Consider the following 16,411-nt stretch of genomic DNA (forward strand, 5'->3'; position numbering starts at 1 on the left):
AAGCTCTCCAAGTGTGAGTTTGGGTTGCGAAGATGTACTTGGGACACATCATAGGGGTGGACGGAGTGAGAGTCCACGAGGAGAAGATCAGGGCCATCAGAGATTGGCTGGAGCCGAGGAACGTGACAGAATTCCGGGGATCCATTAGCATTTGTACTTACTACCAAAAGTTCGTCAAGAGTTTCTCACAGCTTGCTGCACCCTTGACAGATCTGACGGGGAAGGGGGCATTCAGTTGGTCGGATACAGCGCAACGAGCCTTTGATAGGCTCAAGGAGGTTATGAGCAGCTACCCAGTGCTTGTATTGCCAGATTTTTCGCAACCATTTGTTTTGGAGTGAGATGCGTCAGGAGAGGGGATTGGCACAGTGTTGATGCAGGGAGGTCCCCCTATAACCTTTGAGAGCCGGAAGCTCCTTCTGCATGAGAGGTTGTATTCTATATACGACAAGGAGATGCTGGCCATTATGCATGCATTGGCCAAATTCCGGCAGTAATTAGTGGGTAGCAGGTTCAGGTTGAGGACTGATCACAAGAGCCTCAGGTTCTTTTTGGATCAGTAAGATCCAAGCGTATGACTTTGACATTGAGTATGTCAAGGGTAAGAACAACGTGGTAGCAGATGCCCTTTCACATAGACCAGCCACGTTGTCTCTTATGAGCTTGGACATAGACTGGAGGGTTCAACTCTTAGTAGAGTACTCCAAGGACAGATTTGCATGTGAGGTTCTAGATGGGTAGGTGGCGGATGACAGGTACAAGGTAATTGATGAGATCATCTACTATAGGGACCAGATCTTCTTGACTGAGGGATCTCAGCTCAAGAAGAAGATACTTCAGGCATCACAAGATTCACCATTGGCCGGCCATCAGGGGTTTACCAAAACCTACAGGGCTATTAGAGAGAGGTTCTCATGGAAGGGCCTCAAGGAGGACGTACTCTAGCATATCCAGGAGTGCGATATTTGCCAGAGGAACAAGGGGGAGATGAGCCATCCCGCAGGATTATGGCAACCTCTTCCCATTCCGGAGGGGAAATGGGAGAGTATTTTGATGGACTTCATCACAAGGTTGCCCATGGTGCAGGGCAAGGATTGTATCTTTGTCGTCGTCGATCGATTGACAAAGTACGCACACTTTTTCGCCATATCCGCACACTACACAGCAACGCAGGTGGTCGATCTGTTCTTTAGAGAGGTCTTCAGGCTACATGGTCTTCCTAAGACCATTGTTAGTGACAGGGACAGCCGTTTCATGGGCGGGTTTTGGCAGGAGCTTTTCCGGTTGGTGGGGACGGAGTTGACAACGAGTACCAGTTATCACCCACAGAGGAACGGGCAGACAGAGATAGTTAACAAGTGGTTGGAGGGCTACTTGCGTAACTATGTCAGTGGGCAGCAGCGAGCATGGCTGAAGTGGCTGCATCTGGGGGAGTACTGCTACAACACTACACATCACATGTCCATTGATATGTCACCATTCTATGCTTTGTATGGATATCATCCTTTATCTTTTTCTGACGTGATGTTTGGTGCTAGCAAAGGCTCCGAGAGCCAAGATTTGGATCCAAGAGAGTTAGGATATCCTCCAATCTCTCAAGGATAATATGGCTACAGCACAGAACCAACAAAAGCTGTATGCTAATAGGGGTCGGGTGGAGAGACAGTTTGAGGTAGGGGACTTGGTTTACCTACGATTACAGCCATACCAACAGTCGTCACTGAAGCAGAAGGGATTTGATAAGCTCAAGCCCCACTTTTATGGGCCATATAGGGTGATACGTAGCATTGGATAGGTTGTGTATGAATTGGAGCTGCCCTAAGGTTACAAGATTCATAACGTCTTTCATGTATCATACCTGAAGAAGGCATTGGGGCAGCAGGTAACAGTGACATATGAGCTACCACCCACGGATGATGAAGGGCATTTGGTGTTGCAGCCAGAGGCTATTATTGATACCAGGGAGAGGCAGCTACGAAGCAGGATGGTCTGGGAATTCTTGGTGAGGTGGAAGAATTTACCGGATGACGATGCCACTTGGGAGAGAGAAAATTTTGCAGCATCCATCACTTCAGTTGCTTGAGGACAAGCAACATTTTGCCGGGGGAGACTATAATATTCCTAATTAGCCATGGCTAATTGGAATATTCGATTTTGTTCAATCTTTCCTTTTATAGTTATTTATAAATAAAAAGGTGAGGAAAGGGGGACATAACTCACTTTATGAATAAAGTCACTCCCTAGTAGCACAATGTTGTAACTTAAAATGGGAGCCAAGGGGGCCCAAGGACCACGTAGAGAAGGGGCCCACGTAGACACTTGGAGGGACTGCACAAATGGAGAAGGAACACGTGGCAAGAGAGAGGCTACGTTGGAGGAGGTGGGCCTTAGGGTTTTGAGAGAGGCCAATGCTATAAAGGAGAGAGGAGCCTTCTTATTTTGATCATTCTATTATGTTGCATTTGAGCTAGTCACTTCGACTTAGAGCACACTGGCTATTTAGCTTGTCTGCAACACTGTTTAGTGCATTGAGTGTCTCCGTTCGGATATCTCACCTTTAGTTCCGGGGGACTTCGAGTGCCTGCTCGGGCAAGGTAGTTTCATCAGTATTTTGCAGGAGGAGCGATTTCTGGAGTTGAGTATTTTGATGACTGCGCAGTCTTGAGAGGGGAGGACGCAGTTCTTTTGGTAGGAGCTCTGGATTGTGTTTTTGTGGAGGATTTGAGCTTGGAGATTGAGCAAGGGATCAACCCTTTCATATTGGAGGATTTTGGCAGAGTTTCGGGTAGAGTTTGGAGGATTCTGTTTAGGAGCAGCGCAGAGCCTTGACGGATAGCCTAGATCCTCAAGGGGGGTGATTTTCGGGGGTCAGCTATTTTAGAAAAGCTTTTTAGGCTTTTCTGGGTTTATTGAACATAGGCTGATTCCGGAGTTTCAGCATTTTCTGAGGAGTGGAACAACCCCAAATCCTCATTTGATTCTAGCATTAGCAGTAGCACAGCAGCTCTCCGGCAGCTTGGACGCAGTTCAGAGAGAGGCCATTTCCTTACGATTCTGAGTGTATTTCTTCACTTGCCTTGTGCAAGTCGAGGTGCTATCTTTCTGATCACCTCTTGCACTATTTCCATTACTCAGTATAATAAAATGGCTTAGCATTTCTCTCTGCATTTCTCGAGTATTTGTTTATATTCCATGTATACATTATTGTATGTCGCATTACTGTTATTTCTCTGGTTGGAGTTTGCTTGTGTTTGAGGGATATCTTTGATAAGTGATATTACAACCTCACCTCTGGTGCTCAAAAAATTCTGCAAAATTAACCCCAAGCTCCTCACAAATAATCCACCAAAACCCAAAAAAGATTTGATTTGGTTTTGACCCCCAAAATTCGGCCCCTTGTGAAAATTCGGAAACCTGAATCCTATTGCAGCAACTGGAAATAATTCTCCTTATTGTTAAATTAGTTTTTAACAATTTATATATTGTTTGCTATAGCAAATATTGAATCAATCACACTGCAAACTACACATATAAAACTACGGAAGAAATAAACGCAGGGAGAAATACTAGCACACTCATAAAATGACAGTTATTTTTGGACCATTGTCCCCGGAAAGACCAAACTTTGTAAACCGGTGCAACAGCTGAGGGTTTTATTATTATTCAGCAGGGAGATAATCTGAGTAGAACTGGATGCCTAAACTGGCAATCCTATAGAGAAAAATTGACAAGAAAAATATAGTGAGGAATTTCCTCACTCCACAGGAAAATCCAAGCTTTTGACTTCAACTCAAATTGAGCCATCCAAACTAACTTTGCGCAGCTACTGCGTCACCCTAACATAGTTACTTCTACACTCAGCTTGAGCTAGGTTCTTTGCAAGCCGTTTGGTCCACTGTTGTCTAGGAAAATGTCTCTTCTGGCCTCCAGAACCTCTGGCCAACTTTCCCCAGCAGAATCAAAACTGCCTCTAAAGGCTACTGTGCTACCTCAGTGTCAGCCTCTTTGTAGCTCTTCTGCCTCTGCAAATGCACTCACCGAATCTAGAATCCTTCCTCCGACATCATTGTCTCTACCCCTCTCTTGTTGCTTCGATCTCACTAGCTCTCTCTCCAGCAACTGACTACTGCTACTCTGGAAATTGATATGCTCATGAAATCGAACCTCTCAAGTGATTTCTCCAAGCTCCATCGACTTCTTCTTATAATCCTTTGTTGAGATTTCAACGACCAAGATTAGATCTTAATCGGTGGCTAGGATTAACTTGAAGTCGATCCCTGTGAGTTTCTAGAACATTCACTGCTACATCTGTATTGCAACTCCCTCTCAATATGCTGCATCATGTTGCCCATAGCACTGTCATTGCTAACTGCTGCAGTGCAGCTCCCTCTTAAGAACTGCACTATCTGTTTTTGCTACTGAAACAGATTCTCAATCACCCCCATCTTCTCCCTAAAATAAACAAACTTTGTTCTTCCTAGAGTCTTGGTGAGAATGTCCACCACCTGTTCTCTTGTCGGAGTGTACTGTAACTGTACTACCCCTCACTGGACACAGTCTTTGATAAAGTGACACCTGATGTCAATGTGCTTCGACCGATCATGAAAAACTGGATTCTCAAAGAGCTTGATGCAACTCTCATTATCACAAAAAATATTGGTCACTTCCATCCTTCTCTTGAATAGATTCACAAGTAGCTTCCTAAGCCATATGGCTTTCCACGATGCGCTGTGCTAGCTGCCATATATTTAGCTTCAGTTGAGCTCAAAGCTATGTTGCAGGAAACGTGGCATAGAGGTCCGTTTCCGTACGGAAATGGGTACGAAACATGGAAACGCGTTTGGTACGGCCGTGAAACGCGTTTCTGGCCGTACTGCCACGTTTCCCGAAACGGAAACGTGGCCAGTACAGCCGGAAACGCGTTTCAGGGCCGTACGACCCATGTTTCCTCATTAACTTGTGTTTTTATTAATTTATTTTTTTTAATTTGTTTTTTAATTTACTTTTAGGGTATGTTAGTGACTTCTAGATGTGTGTCTAGAGTTATAAAAGTGAATTTTTTCCCTAGTGTTGATATGCAGTTCATCAGGAAGTTTGAGGCATATGCAGTTCATGGTAATGTTAAATTCTTAAAGTAAAAGTGATATTCTCCTTTATTTTTCATTTTCATCCTTTTACTTAAATTTTTAACATTACCATGAAATGACTCAGGATGTTTGAGAGTGGTTTCGCCCTCATTGGATTTCATATGGAGAAAGTAGAATTTTAGATCTCACTCAAAATCTAGCAGACTTATTTGTTTTTCAGGATTTTAGGATTGGGGGGATTGCAATGTTTCCGTTGGATTTTATCATGTACTAAGGTATGGAACTTGTATTTAATCAAGAGAATCAAGCCCTCTATGCAGGGGAAACTCCCAATAATCAAGATCATGTAGGGTACTAGGGTATGAAACGTGTATTTAATCAAGAGCACTAAGGTCGTTCGACTATGTAGGAGGAGACTCCTAATACAACAGTGGTCCTATTAAAGAATGGGATGTGGATGCAGAAAATCCTGATTTGGATCTCTCTCTTGCAGCCTCATTGTCTTTATTGTACTTGCAGCCTTATGTATTAATATAAATAAAGGCTGATTTTGAGATTTGGATATATAATAAATGTTGCTTTTGGATATTCCGATATTTTTATTTTCATTATGTGATCATTCATGAGTAAATGCGATGTAAATTAAATCTTAATGTTTAAGTGTAATAAATTATAATGTATCATTTATGCTTTATGATTGCAGATATATATATTTAAATATTTTCAATATATATATATATATATATATATATATATATATATATTCGCGTTTCCCCGTTTCCAAAATTTGGGGAGGTCGCGTTTCGTATCGCTTCCCGTTTCGGAAACTCGTACCCGTTTCCCCGTTTCGTGCAACTTAGGCTCAAAGCTACGGATTTTTGTTTCCTACTACACCAAGAGGTCATTCTTGATCCAATGTTGAAACAATACCCAGTGGTACTTTTTTGATCTATTGAACTTCTAGCCCAATTTGCGTGAGTGAACCCACTCAGCCTGATATCATTGCCTCGAGTGTACATTAATCCATGGTCGACTATTCATCGTATATCTCTTAGAACATGCTTGGCTGCTGCCCAATGTGCCCTCTTCAGTTCTACCATGAATTGACTGAGGGTGTTGACAGCGTAACAAATGTCAGGCCTGGTATTGACCAGATACATCAAGGACCCTATGAGCTGCCTGTAGAAGGGGGGATCTACTTCTTTATCTTCAGACACATCAATCTTCTTCCAGTTGGTAATCATGGGAGTAGCCATGGGCCTACAGTCCTGCATTCTAAACCTTTTTAAAAGTTCTGTAGTGTATCTCCCTTGTCCAAGGAAAATTCCACCCTTATGCTGCCAAACTTCCAACCCCAGAAAATAATGCATTCGTCCCAAATCCTTCATGTCAAATTCTGTACCTAGGTTTTCCTTGCAATCTTTGATGAGCGTGGATGAACCTGTCAGGGAAAGGTCATCCACATATAACACCAAAATGAGAGGCTCATTCTCTATAATCAGATAGTAGAGGTTGGGATCTGCGTCACTCTTGACGAATCCCATTGTCTGCAAGTAACCATCAATTTGACTGTACCATGCTCTAGGTTCTTGTTTAAGCCCATACAAGGCTTTCTTCAACCTACATACATGAGTTTTCTTCTCATGTGTCTCAAAACGCTTTGGTTGTTTAATGTATACTTCTTCTTCTATCATCCCGTTCAAGAACGCAGTCTTGACATCCATCTGGTGAATCTCCCACCCCATTTGTGCTGCAAGGGATATCATGGATCTAATAGAAATATACCTGGCTACTGGGGTGAAGGTTTCTTCGTAGTCTATACCTTGCTTTTGAGCATACCCCTTAGCCACGAACCTGGCTTTGTATTCTTCCACACTGCCATCTGCAACATATTTGACTTTGTAGATCCATCTCGAACCTACAACTCATCTGTCTTGAGGCCTAGGTACCACTTCCTAGACATCATTGATCATTATGGAACTGTATTCCTCCACCATAGCATCTACCCATACTTGATGCTGAACAACCCCCTGAAAACTAGAGGGTTCTCCAACTTGAGCCACCAAAGCTTGGTATTTATCTAGTTGTCTACACTCCCTTTTCTCATTCCTAGGAGCTCCAATGAAATCCTTTGCATCCTGTAGTATTTGTCGAAGTTCCCGGCTCGTTCTTCCACTGGTAGTGGGTAGATCTATTTGCTCCTCCTCCTGAGATTCCACCCGTTGTGATGCCTCTAGATTCTTGTCCTTTGGAGAAGTACTGGTGTTGGTTTCTGTTGGTCGAAGTGGCTGGACCAATGGATCATCCTTTGACTGCTCTTCGAAAGGCATTTCTCAGGATTTCCTAAAAGCTATGTCCTCCATGAACTTTACATCCCGTCGTACTACAATCTTTCAATTTCCCGGAAGGTAGATTCTATATGCCTTAACATTCTCTCTATATCCCACAAGATATCCTTTTTCTGCAGTTTGATCCAACTCCTTCCTCCTTTCTTCGGGTATATGGTAGTATGCCAAACTCCTAAATATTCTGAAATGACTCACTTCAGGCTTCTTGCCAGTGAAGACCCTCTCCGAAGTAATCTTACCTAATGCCCTGTGAGGAGTCCTGTTCTAAACATAGAAACCCATAGAAATTTGGGCATATCCTGATCATACAACATTGCCCTTGCTGCTTCAACAATAGTTCTGTTCTTCCTCTCTGCTACTCCATTTTGCTCCGGATTATATGGAGTTGTCCATTCTCTTCTGATGCCTTCCCTTGCGTAGAAATCAGTGAAGTCCTTATCAATGTATTCTCCACCATTGTCTGAGCGCAACACTTTTATCCTCTTCCCTGTCAAATTCTCAACCAGAGCTTTAAACTCTTTGAATCGATCAAAAACCTCATCCTTGGTTTTTAGAAAGTAGATCCAAGTCTTCCTGGAATGGTCATCAATGAAGGTGACAAAGTATTCAGCACCACTAAGAGCTTTTGTGGACATGGGTCCGCAGATATCTGAGTGTATCAATCCCATAACACTCTTTGCCCCACTGTTACTTCTGGAATAAACCACTTTGGCGTACTTGCTTAGTATGCAACCTCTGCATACATCGTCTAGTTTGGTACTTAATTCTGGAACTCCTGTGACATTTCTTCTGAGAATTCTTAGAGCCCCATGGTGTAAGTGCCCCATCCTTCTGTGCCATAGTTCATTTAAATCTTTTTTACCATTGTTGCCTATCAGTGACATTGGAGATTCTAGCTGTAATTTATACAGTCTGTTACTTCTGAATCCAATTTGGGTTGTCTTCTTCCAACTTGGATGTTAGACATATACTTTCTTCCCAATGAAGTAAACATCATAGCCCTTGTTCTGTAATTGAGATACAAAGAGTAAGTTCATCGCTAATCCAGGCACATGTAGCGCATTGGTAGCTTGAAGCCGATCCCCTGCTTTTGTTTGAAAAACTACAGTACCTCTTCCTATGGGGGTACATTTTGAATTATTTCCCATGGTGATTTGGAAGTTCATCTGTTCTTCTTGATAGCTTGAGAAACATTCTTGTATTCCCTTCATGTGCACAAAAGTTCCATTATCAATATACCAAACCTCAGAGGAAGCAGAACTTGCCAAGCAAGCGACTTCTTCTTCCAGTCTGGAAGCTAGCACAGAATTGTCCTGATCCATTATATTCTTCGCGCTTTCCTCTTTCCTCAGAGAACTGCATGAGTCCTTTTGAGTTGCTGTTCCAGCATCATGTTCACGACTCATTGCAGATTCTCTAATTCTGTTGCTCAATCTCAGCTCTGATACCATGTGAAAATTTCAAATATGAAATTCTACTGCAGTAACTGATTTATTTCTCCTACTTATTTTCGGCATTAAGTTATTTACAAAACCCTTCAACAAACATCAAAGTAAATTCTACTGTAGTTGTCACATAATAGCAGAGAGAAAAGAATAGTGAAATACAAGCACAAGAAATAATCACATCAAAACAGTTATTTTTGGACAATAGTCCCTGGAAAAACCCAATGCGGGAAAACCGGTGCAGCAGATGAGGGTTTATTTATTATTCTTCAGCAACAATCTCTTTACAAGGAATGATTTTGCAGAACATAGAGAAACCTCTGAGAAAACACTTGAGATAATTTTCCTCGACCCTTTGGAGAAATTTTGACACCCAAGAGACGCTCCAGCCTTCACTACGTCACCTCTGCGTCATCACTGCGTGAGGACTGCGTCCCTCGCTGCGTTGCCTCTCTGATCTGTCCCTCTGTGCTGTCCCTTTGATGCATTGCATCCCCTCCTCCTCAATCTCCGATTGATGCTGATACCCTCCTCTTCCTTCACCCTGCAACTCTCCCTCTGAAATTGAACTCTTACTCCTTGAGAATTGATTTCCCTCGGGTTACTGAGTATTTGCCTGGTGTGTCTCCAAATGACTCTCAAGTCTTCCTTTATACTTTTCTTGTTGAGATATCAATGATCGTGTTCTAATCTCTAATCAATGGCTAAGATTAAATTAGACTTGATCCTTGTCTCCTAGAAGCTTCTGACCCATATTTTCATTAATTTCCATTAATATTTTAATTTTCCTAAGTTTAGACTTAGGAACTCCATTAAAAATATTAGCTATTTTAATAAAATACAATCTAGGTGGAATTTCACCAATCGATTTCTGGGTCTTGGAGATCTCATGTGTTCTAGCCCTTCCACAAAATTTCAGAGCTAGAGCACATCCGATGCTGCCCAAAAATCAACACCAGGGACAAGGGGAGAAGAAGAAGAAGAAGGACCTGTCTAAGGTCAAGTGCTTCAAGTGTGTTGAGCTTGGCCACTATAGTACCTAGTATCCTCTTAGGAGGAAGGATAAGCAAGAGAAGCAAGACCAGATGATAGTGTTTATAGAGATAAACAAGTTGTCCTCCAAGCTAGAGGAAGATTTTGCAATGATGGCAACTATACCTTCAGGAGTGATGTGGGGCAATACATATAGTCCCACAGCAGTGCAAACTTGGGTAGGGTCCATTGAGGTGTCCTCCTCATTGATCATTACCTTGCTACAAGGGCCCACAATATTCAGTAGTAGGATGGATTAATGTCAATGATGCAGTTAGATTCCCGAGTCACAGTTGCAGACTAGTAGCCGTTAGGTGTTGAGGAGCGCAGTGCAGTATTGGTAGCAATGCAGAGTGGCACAGTGCAGATTCTTTAGTGGATAGTGTAGTGGCTAATAGCAATCAAGACTTAGGAGACAAATGTAGCACAAAGACACAGTTGATTCAGTATTTAGGATGCTTCTCAGTTGTTGTAGTTGCAATTGCAGTAGCAACAGTTGAGAGGGAGTGGTAGTGCAGATGCAGAGTTGACAACAACAACACAAATGTAGCATCAGAGTTGCGTAGTGTTTTGTGGGCAGTGGAAGACCGTCACAGTAGCAAGACATCAATAGCGTGACAGAGGGTGATACAGAGACAGGGTGTTGTGGCAGTAGTGCAGCACTAGACACCTTACTCACTAAGAGAGAGTGTTAGTTTTTGTAGCATCGGAGGTGTTCTAGTCTCGAAACTTTGTGGAGAGGCTATCTCCATAACCCAAAAATTGTTTCTAGAAATTCCACCTAGAAGTGTCTCAATTAAATTATTAGCCTATTTTTTAATATTTCCTAAGTCTAAACTTAGGAAATCTGGTTAATTAATGAGTATTAATTGAGAAAGGTGAGAATCTTTTAGAAAATCACACGAAACGACTGGGAAATAATCTGAGCCATTGATTAAGATTTAAGCTTGGTCGTTGGAGTCCCAGTAGAAGATTATAAGAAGAAGTCAATGGGTAGATGTTGAACACACACTTGAGATCGATTTCCTTGGAGAGTTCGATTTTCCAAAGAGTAGCAGCTGTTGTTGGAAGAGTTCGAGCCAGAGAAGGAAGCGGAGACAGAGAGGGGCATGGACAATGAAGTTGGAGGAAGTTTTTCCAGATCCAGTGAGTACTTTGTAGAGAGGCTGAGATTTTCTATAGGAGGCTGCGCAGAAGCCTCAAAAGGGCAGTTTAATTTTGCTCAAGGAGAAGAAGTTTTCAATCCCAGAAGTCGGGAAGAGTTTCTAGAGGGCAGGAGATGCGTTTTCCTAGTCAGTAGCAGGTAGGACGACTAGATTGGCAGCCGATTCAGGCAGCGCGTGTGACAGGCAGCGCCAAAGTGACACAGAGCCTTCGCAGGCCCATTTTGACAACTAGCTTTCTAGAGGCCAGACGAGATTGCTTGAAGTGAGGGTAATTTCCCTGAGATAATTTTTGCCAGTATTTTCTCTACAGGATTGCCAGTTTCCGACATCCAAATTGTACCTAGATTATTTCATTGTTGCATAATAATAAAAACCCTCAGTTGTTGCACCGGTTTTCCCAAGTTGTGTTTTTCCCAGTACTTTAGTCCAAAAATAAGTGTGCCAATTTTTATGTGTGTGCTAGAATATTTCTCAGTTTCTAGCGCTATTATTTTCCGCAGTATTTTGTGAAGATTGCAGTGTGTTTATTTCGTTGTTGTCGTAGCAATAAACTGCTAATTTAATTAATAGTTAGAAGAAATAATACCAGTTGCTGCAATAGGATTTCAGTGGTGAAATTTTCACAAATCTTGAGTCATTTCATGGTAATTTTAAAAATTTAGGCAAAAGGATGATCCTTTTACTTTAAGAATTTAACATTACTATTAGGGAGCATCTAGGAAGCGTTTAGGGATCACCTTGGGAGTGTTTGGGAAGCATTGTTCCTCACATAGTGGAAGAATCATGTGAGCGGTTTCTGGAACCGTGGTGGAACTGCAGTTCGGGCCTCTTGAACCGTGGTTTGGAACCGTCATGGTTCCAAAAGTCCAAGAACTACGAAAAAAGGGTGGAACCGCAGTTCTGATTTTTGGAACTGTGGTTTCGCCTAAGGATTGCCTACGGATCCATTCAGTACATGAATCCGTCTCCCTAACCGATGGAGGAGGGTGGGGGGACTGTTCTTGAAGCACTGCTTCAAATGCAAATCTGGGGCTCGCTGAGTTTTCCTCTCGAGCTGACATATGGTAATGCAAGATGGGTGGTGTATCTTGCCTCAAACCATGTCCCAAGGGAAACATTGGATAGTTCATTGTTGTAGCATTAAGAGCTCCATTAAACACTGATCTTGTCACATCCAAGTAATAGATCTTCTTGGGGCTAGAGATGACACCTATGCTTTGAACAAAGCGTTCGATTTCTGGGTTAAGGGACCATTTGTCACCTTCCACCTACCAATTTGCTCCACTCTTGCACAAGTTTCCAAATGGATATGATCGATTAAAGAAGAGCTCACATAGCAAGGGGAAAAGTCTTCAATAAAAGCTATACCAATGGGCCCACCTCTTAAAGGATTATGCCAAATATTCTTGCCAAGGAGTGGGTCTTTGTTATAGTCTAGTAGCTCCTCTTCCCTGTAAGGAGAAACCTCTACTAGTTCCCTCATCTGATGTATGGTTTCCGCAAGAGGGATTAAAAACCTGTTTGTGATTTCCTATCATCCTACTTTATCCTTGCATTGCACACTACTATTAAATTTTTTGTTATCTAAATTTACTCTAGTTTTTTACATTAATTTCTTCTATTTGAGCTCCCTAGACCCATTTCTTTAAACTTAGATTTTTTGAAAAGTGTTGTTTCTATTTGATTTTCATGGTTCATTAACTTTGAAATTTTTAATGGCTATGTGCCTTCTCCTTATTCTATATAATACAAGTGAATTATGTGATAACTTTAATTTCCTTTCAATTATTTACGAATTATGTGCATTCTGTTTCTATTTGATGAAATTAAATTATTTGACAACATTTGTTTCTTTCCAATTTACAATTTTCATTGGTCATTAATTTACAAATTCCTACTGTTTATGTGCCTTCTTCCTCTTCTATTTAATAAAATCATATTAACACCCCACCCCTCCGCCCCCTCCTCCCCTCCCTCCCTCACACATATATATTACCCTCTCTCTCCATTTGCAACAGTGCAATTTTTTTTCTTATTACTCTGATGATGAGTAGGCCATGCACTATAGGTTGGTAAGAAACCTTTCAGGCAGTGATAAACTAGAATACGTTGTCAAAGGAGAATAATGTTCTATACCCTAAAATACCTATAATAATATAAAATGGCATTTGTTATGCAATATGTCCTTTTTACTTACTACCAATATGATGATAACCTCTGAAATGATCTTCCCATGATACTCGATACTTCAATTCTATTGGTTCGTTTCCTTTGAGAGTAATTAAAGGAAAACTGGAACAAATTAAAATACATGTTTCTTTTCTGCTATGATCAATTGATGGTAAAATCCTTACAAATCTGCCTGTCCCAACCCCCACATGATTTGTTCTTTTGGTACTTGATGAAACTGATCCACAGGGAAGTTAAGGTGTTTATCTGACTATTTATGATTCCCTGTGATGCTATAGAAGTTTGACTTATGCAGATAGTCTCTACCCCACACATTCTTTCTTTCTTTAAGACGTTGTCTGTTAATAAGAATTGAATTCAGATGAAGACTATTATTGACTGACCACCGGCGGACCTAGTGTTTTACTTTCACATTCAATCTTTTTTATTCAATGATTGAAAGAAAAATTACAGGAAATGTATTTACAGAAGATGGATTTGAATTCTTAAGTTGACTGGACTGGTTACTATGTTATTTAAAATGCATGATTTCAAGTCAATATTTTTTATTGTAATCAGGTTTGCAGAGAGTGGGAGGCGATGGCACAGAACGTGGATGACACAGTCAGATTAGTTCTTCTCCGTAACGGCGTAGTTCTTGACAAAGATGGTGGTGCTTTAGGCATGTCGTAAACCTTTGTTGTGCCAAAATCAATGATTATACATTAATAATTTTGTCAGATATCTTCAATGTGGGTTAGCTTTCACTTCTTTAGGGATGCTTTTCTAACAACGAATCTACAGGCAACTGCTGCAAGCAGAAAAGTAATGAGGTATTAAACAGTCAATGAAGATATTTTGAATAGTAGCATAGAAATTGGGCTTAACAGTCACGGAAGAGTATAAATGATCACAAGAGGCATAAGTTTGAAAACCTACTATTACACTTGAACATGACTGTCATTTGTGTCACCTTTCAATGATTTCGATAGAAATGGAGGACGTGCTTCATGGGATGGATTTGATATTTAATATTTTCTTAAAGTTGTAGACAGTCAAGGTGACCATAGGTCTCATGGAAACCATACAAATGGAGATGCATATACAATTGCCTTTGATGCAAACATCAAACAACTGCAAACAATTACTTGAAATTCGGGAATCCGATATTTTATTTGTTACAAATCTGTCTTGTCTCGTACTGATTACAAGACTTCTTCTGGTTATGAAATTCGTTTGAAGTTCAGCAGCTTCATCTCATATTGTAGCTTTCTGGTCCCATTGATTGCTTTTATTTTGTTGAGAAAATAGGTACCAAGGAAGTGTTTCTTAGTGCTTTAGCCTTCTTGCCTAGGAAGACACTTTAATTACCTTTTTGGCATGTGACTTTATGAGTTATATTAAGGTCATGGTAAAAAAGTCACTTTATGTGGTACGTGTGTTGGGTACTTTATATTAATGTCACTTTATGTTTTAAAGTGACTTTATGAGGAAAAGTACTAAAGTACCTTTCAATATTTAAGTTACTTTATATTTTTAAGTTACTTGAATATATATTGGACGTTGTATATAGTTTCACTAACCGTCACGTTAATTGAATGTTGGATTTCCCACTCAGAACAGTCACGTCGAATGAATGTTCGATTTATTTATTTTTGATGGTTCAAAACTTAGGAATTACTACCGCAGACGTGGTTGGACGGCGGTAAAGACTGGACAGCGGAAATTACAGGCACGACAGAATGGACCGAGGGTTTGCTGGACGAGAGACTGCTTCCACGATAGGGTTTGTGGCACAGTTGATGCCACTATCAGATATCGATTGTTCAGAGAGCAGCGGATTGCAGTGGTGCAGCGGTATAGCCAAGCAGGCTGAGGATGGTACGCGGCGTGGAGACACAAAGCGGTGACGGTTGTGATATGGTCTATGCAGAGGGCAGTGGAGTCAGTGGGTGGATAGCTGGAGAACCGAACCTGCTCTAATACCAATGAAACAAAGAACTTCTGATACACAGAATTATATATATAAATAATTTATTAAAAGATGAATTACAGATGATGATGATTACAAATGGGGTTCCTGGCTTATATACTGTCATGGACACCCTTTGGGAAAGGGCATGATCTTATGATTGTGCCCTTTCGTCTAACTAAACCTAAAATTAAATAATAAACCTAAAATTAACTAATTTTTTTACATAACAGGGTCGAAGTACAAAACATATTAAAGTGACTAGGAGCTCATTAAATGAGGGGGACCACATGAGAAAGGGGGTCAAGAGAGGGAAATGATCTTCACCATTGATCTGATGGGCTGAGATTTAATCTCAGCCCTTGATCAATAGGGTTAGGGTTTCCTATCTTAATGAAGACAAAAAGGAAGAAAAGGCAAGAGAATACATTCATTCTCATGTGCATTTGAGAGGAGTAGAGAAGGAGCAAAGGAGGAGAAAGAGGCTGCTACAGCCATTGATTTGCAGGAAGAAGAAGCTACAACAAAGGAGGGGCTCGATTCCCAAGGAAGAGAGAGAGAAAAGTTTTGGCTCGAATTCCTAGACTGGCCCGAACTTCCAGGCAGAGAAATCGGGTTGTTGCAATTTTCTAGGCAGTAAGAGGAAGTTTCCTGGCACAGAATTCGAGGCTCCATTTCAGTAGGCTTGGCATGCTTTTTTAGGCAGGGATTTTGGCACAAACCCTGAGGCTGACCCAGCATTAAATTCTGAGCTGTCAGCACTAATTTTTGATCTGAGTTTCAGCACAAATCTGGAGGCAGAGGGTTCAGAAAGGTGGCACGATTTTTTTTGGAATTTTCTGTTGTGTTTGACACAAATTGAGGCACTATCAGTGGGTGTCAAGCACAGAAATCGATTCATATCACAGGCTGAGATAGCTGACTGTGTGGGGCAAAAATTTCCATGCAAACCTGAGCAGTGACATCAGCAAACAAAAGGGAGATAAGTCTGTTGTAATTTTGTTGTGTATTAAATATTTCCTAAGAGCAATATAATCCTCCTTGAAGACTGGTTTTCCCCTTGTGGGTTTTTCCAAGGTCTCTGAACCAGAAATAAATGTGTCATGTGTGATGAATGTTTGTATTTATTTTCTTGTATCAGCTGAAAATGTAATTTTTTTTGTAGAAGTAGCCTAAAAATGTTTCAAAAGAA

The 16,411-nt window shown here is 41.1% G+C and overlaps 1 protein-coding gene across 1 annotated transcript in view; it reads left to right on the plus strand.

The window, feature by feature from the left end:
* Positions 1-16,411, plus strand: part of SULA (NAD(P)-binding Rossmann-fold superfamily protein) — a 608,848-nt gene that overhangs the window by 344,729 nt on the left and 247,708 nt on the right. Inside the window, exon 8 of the mRNA XM_089431599.1 lies at positions 13,827-13,929. Within this exon, the coding sequence (XP_089287725.1) occupies positions 13,827-13,929 (103 nt within the window). The remainder of the gene's footprint in view (positions 1-13,826; positions 13,930-16,411) is intronic.

The sequence above is a fragment of the Pinus tabuliformis genome, chromosome 5_1 (genome assembly GCF_031772625.1).
Source record: "Pinus tabuliformis cultivar Carrire ecotype Pingquan chromosome 5_1, CPIR1, whole genome shotgun sequence".
In the NCBI taxonomy this organism is placed as follows: domain Eukaryota; kingdom Viridiplantae; phylum Streptophyta; class Pinopsida; order Pinales; family Pinaceae; genus Pinus; species Pinus tabuliformis.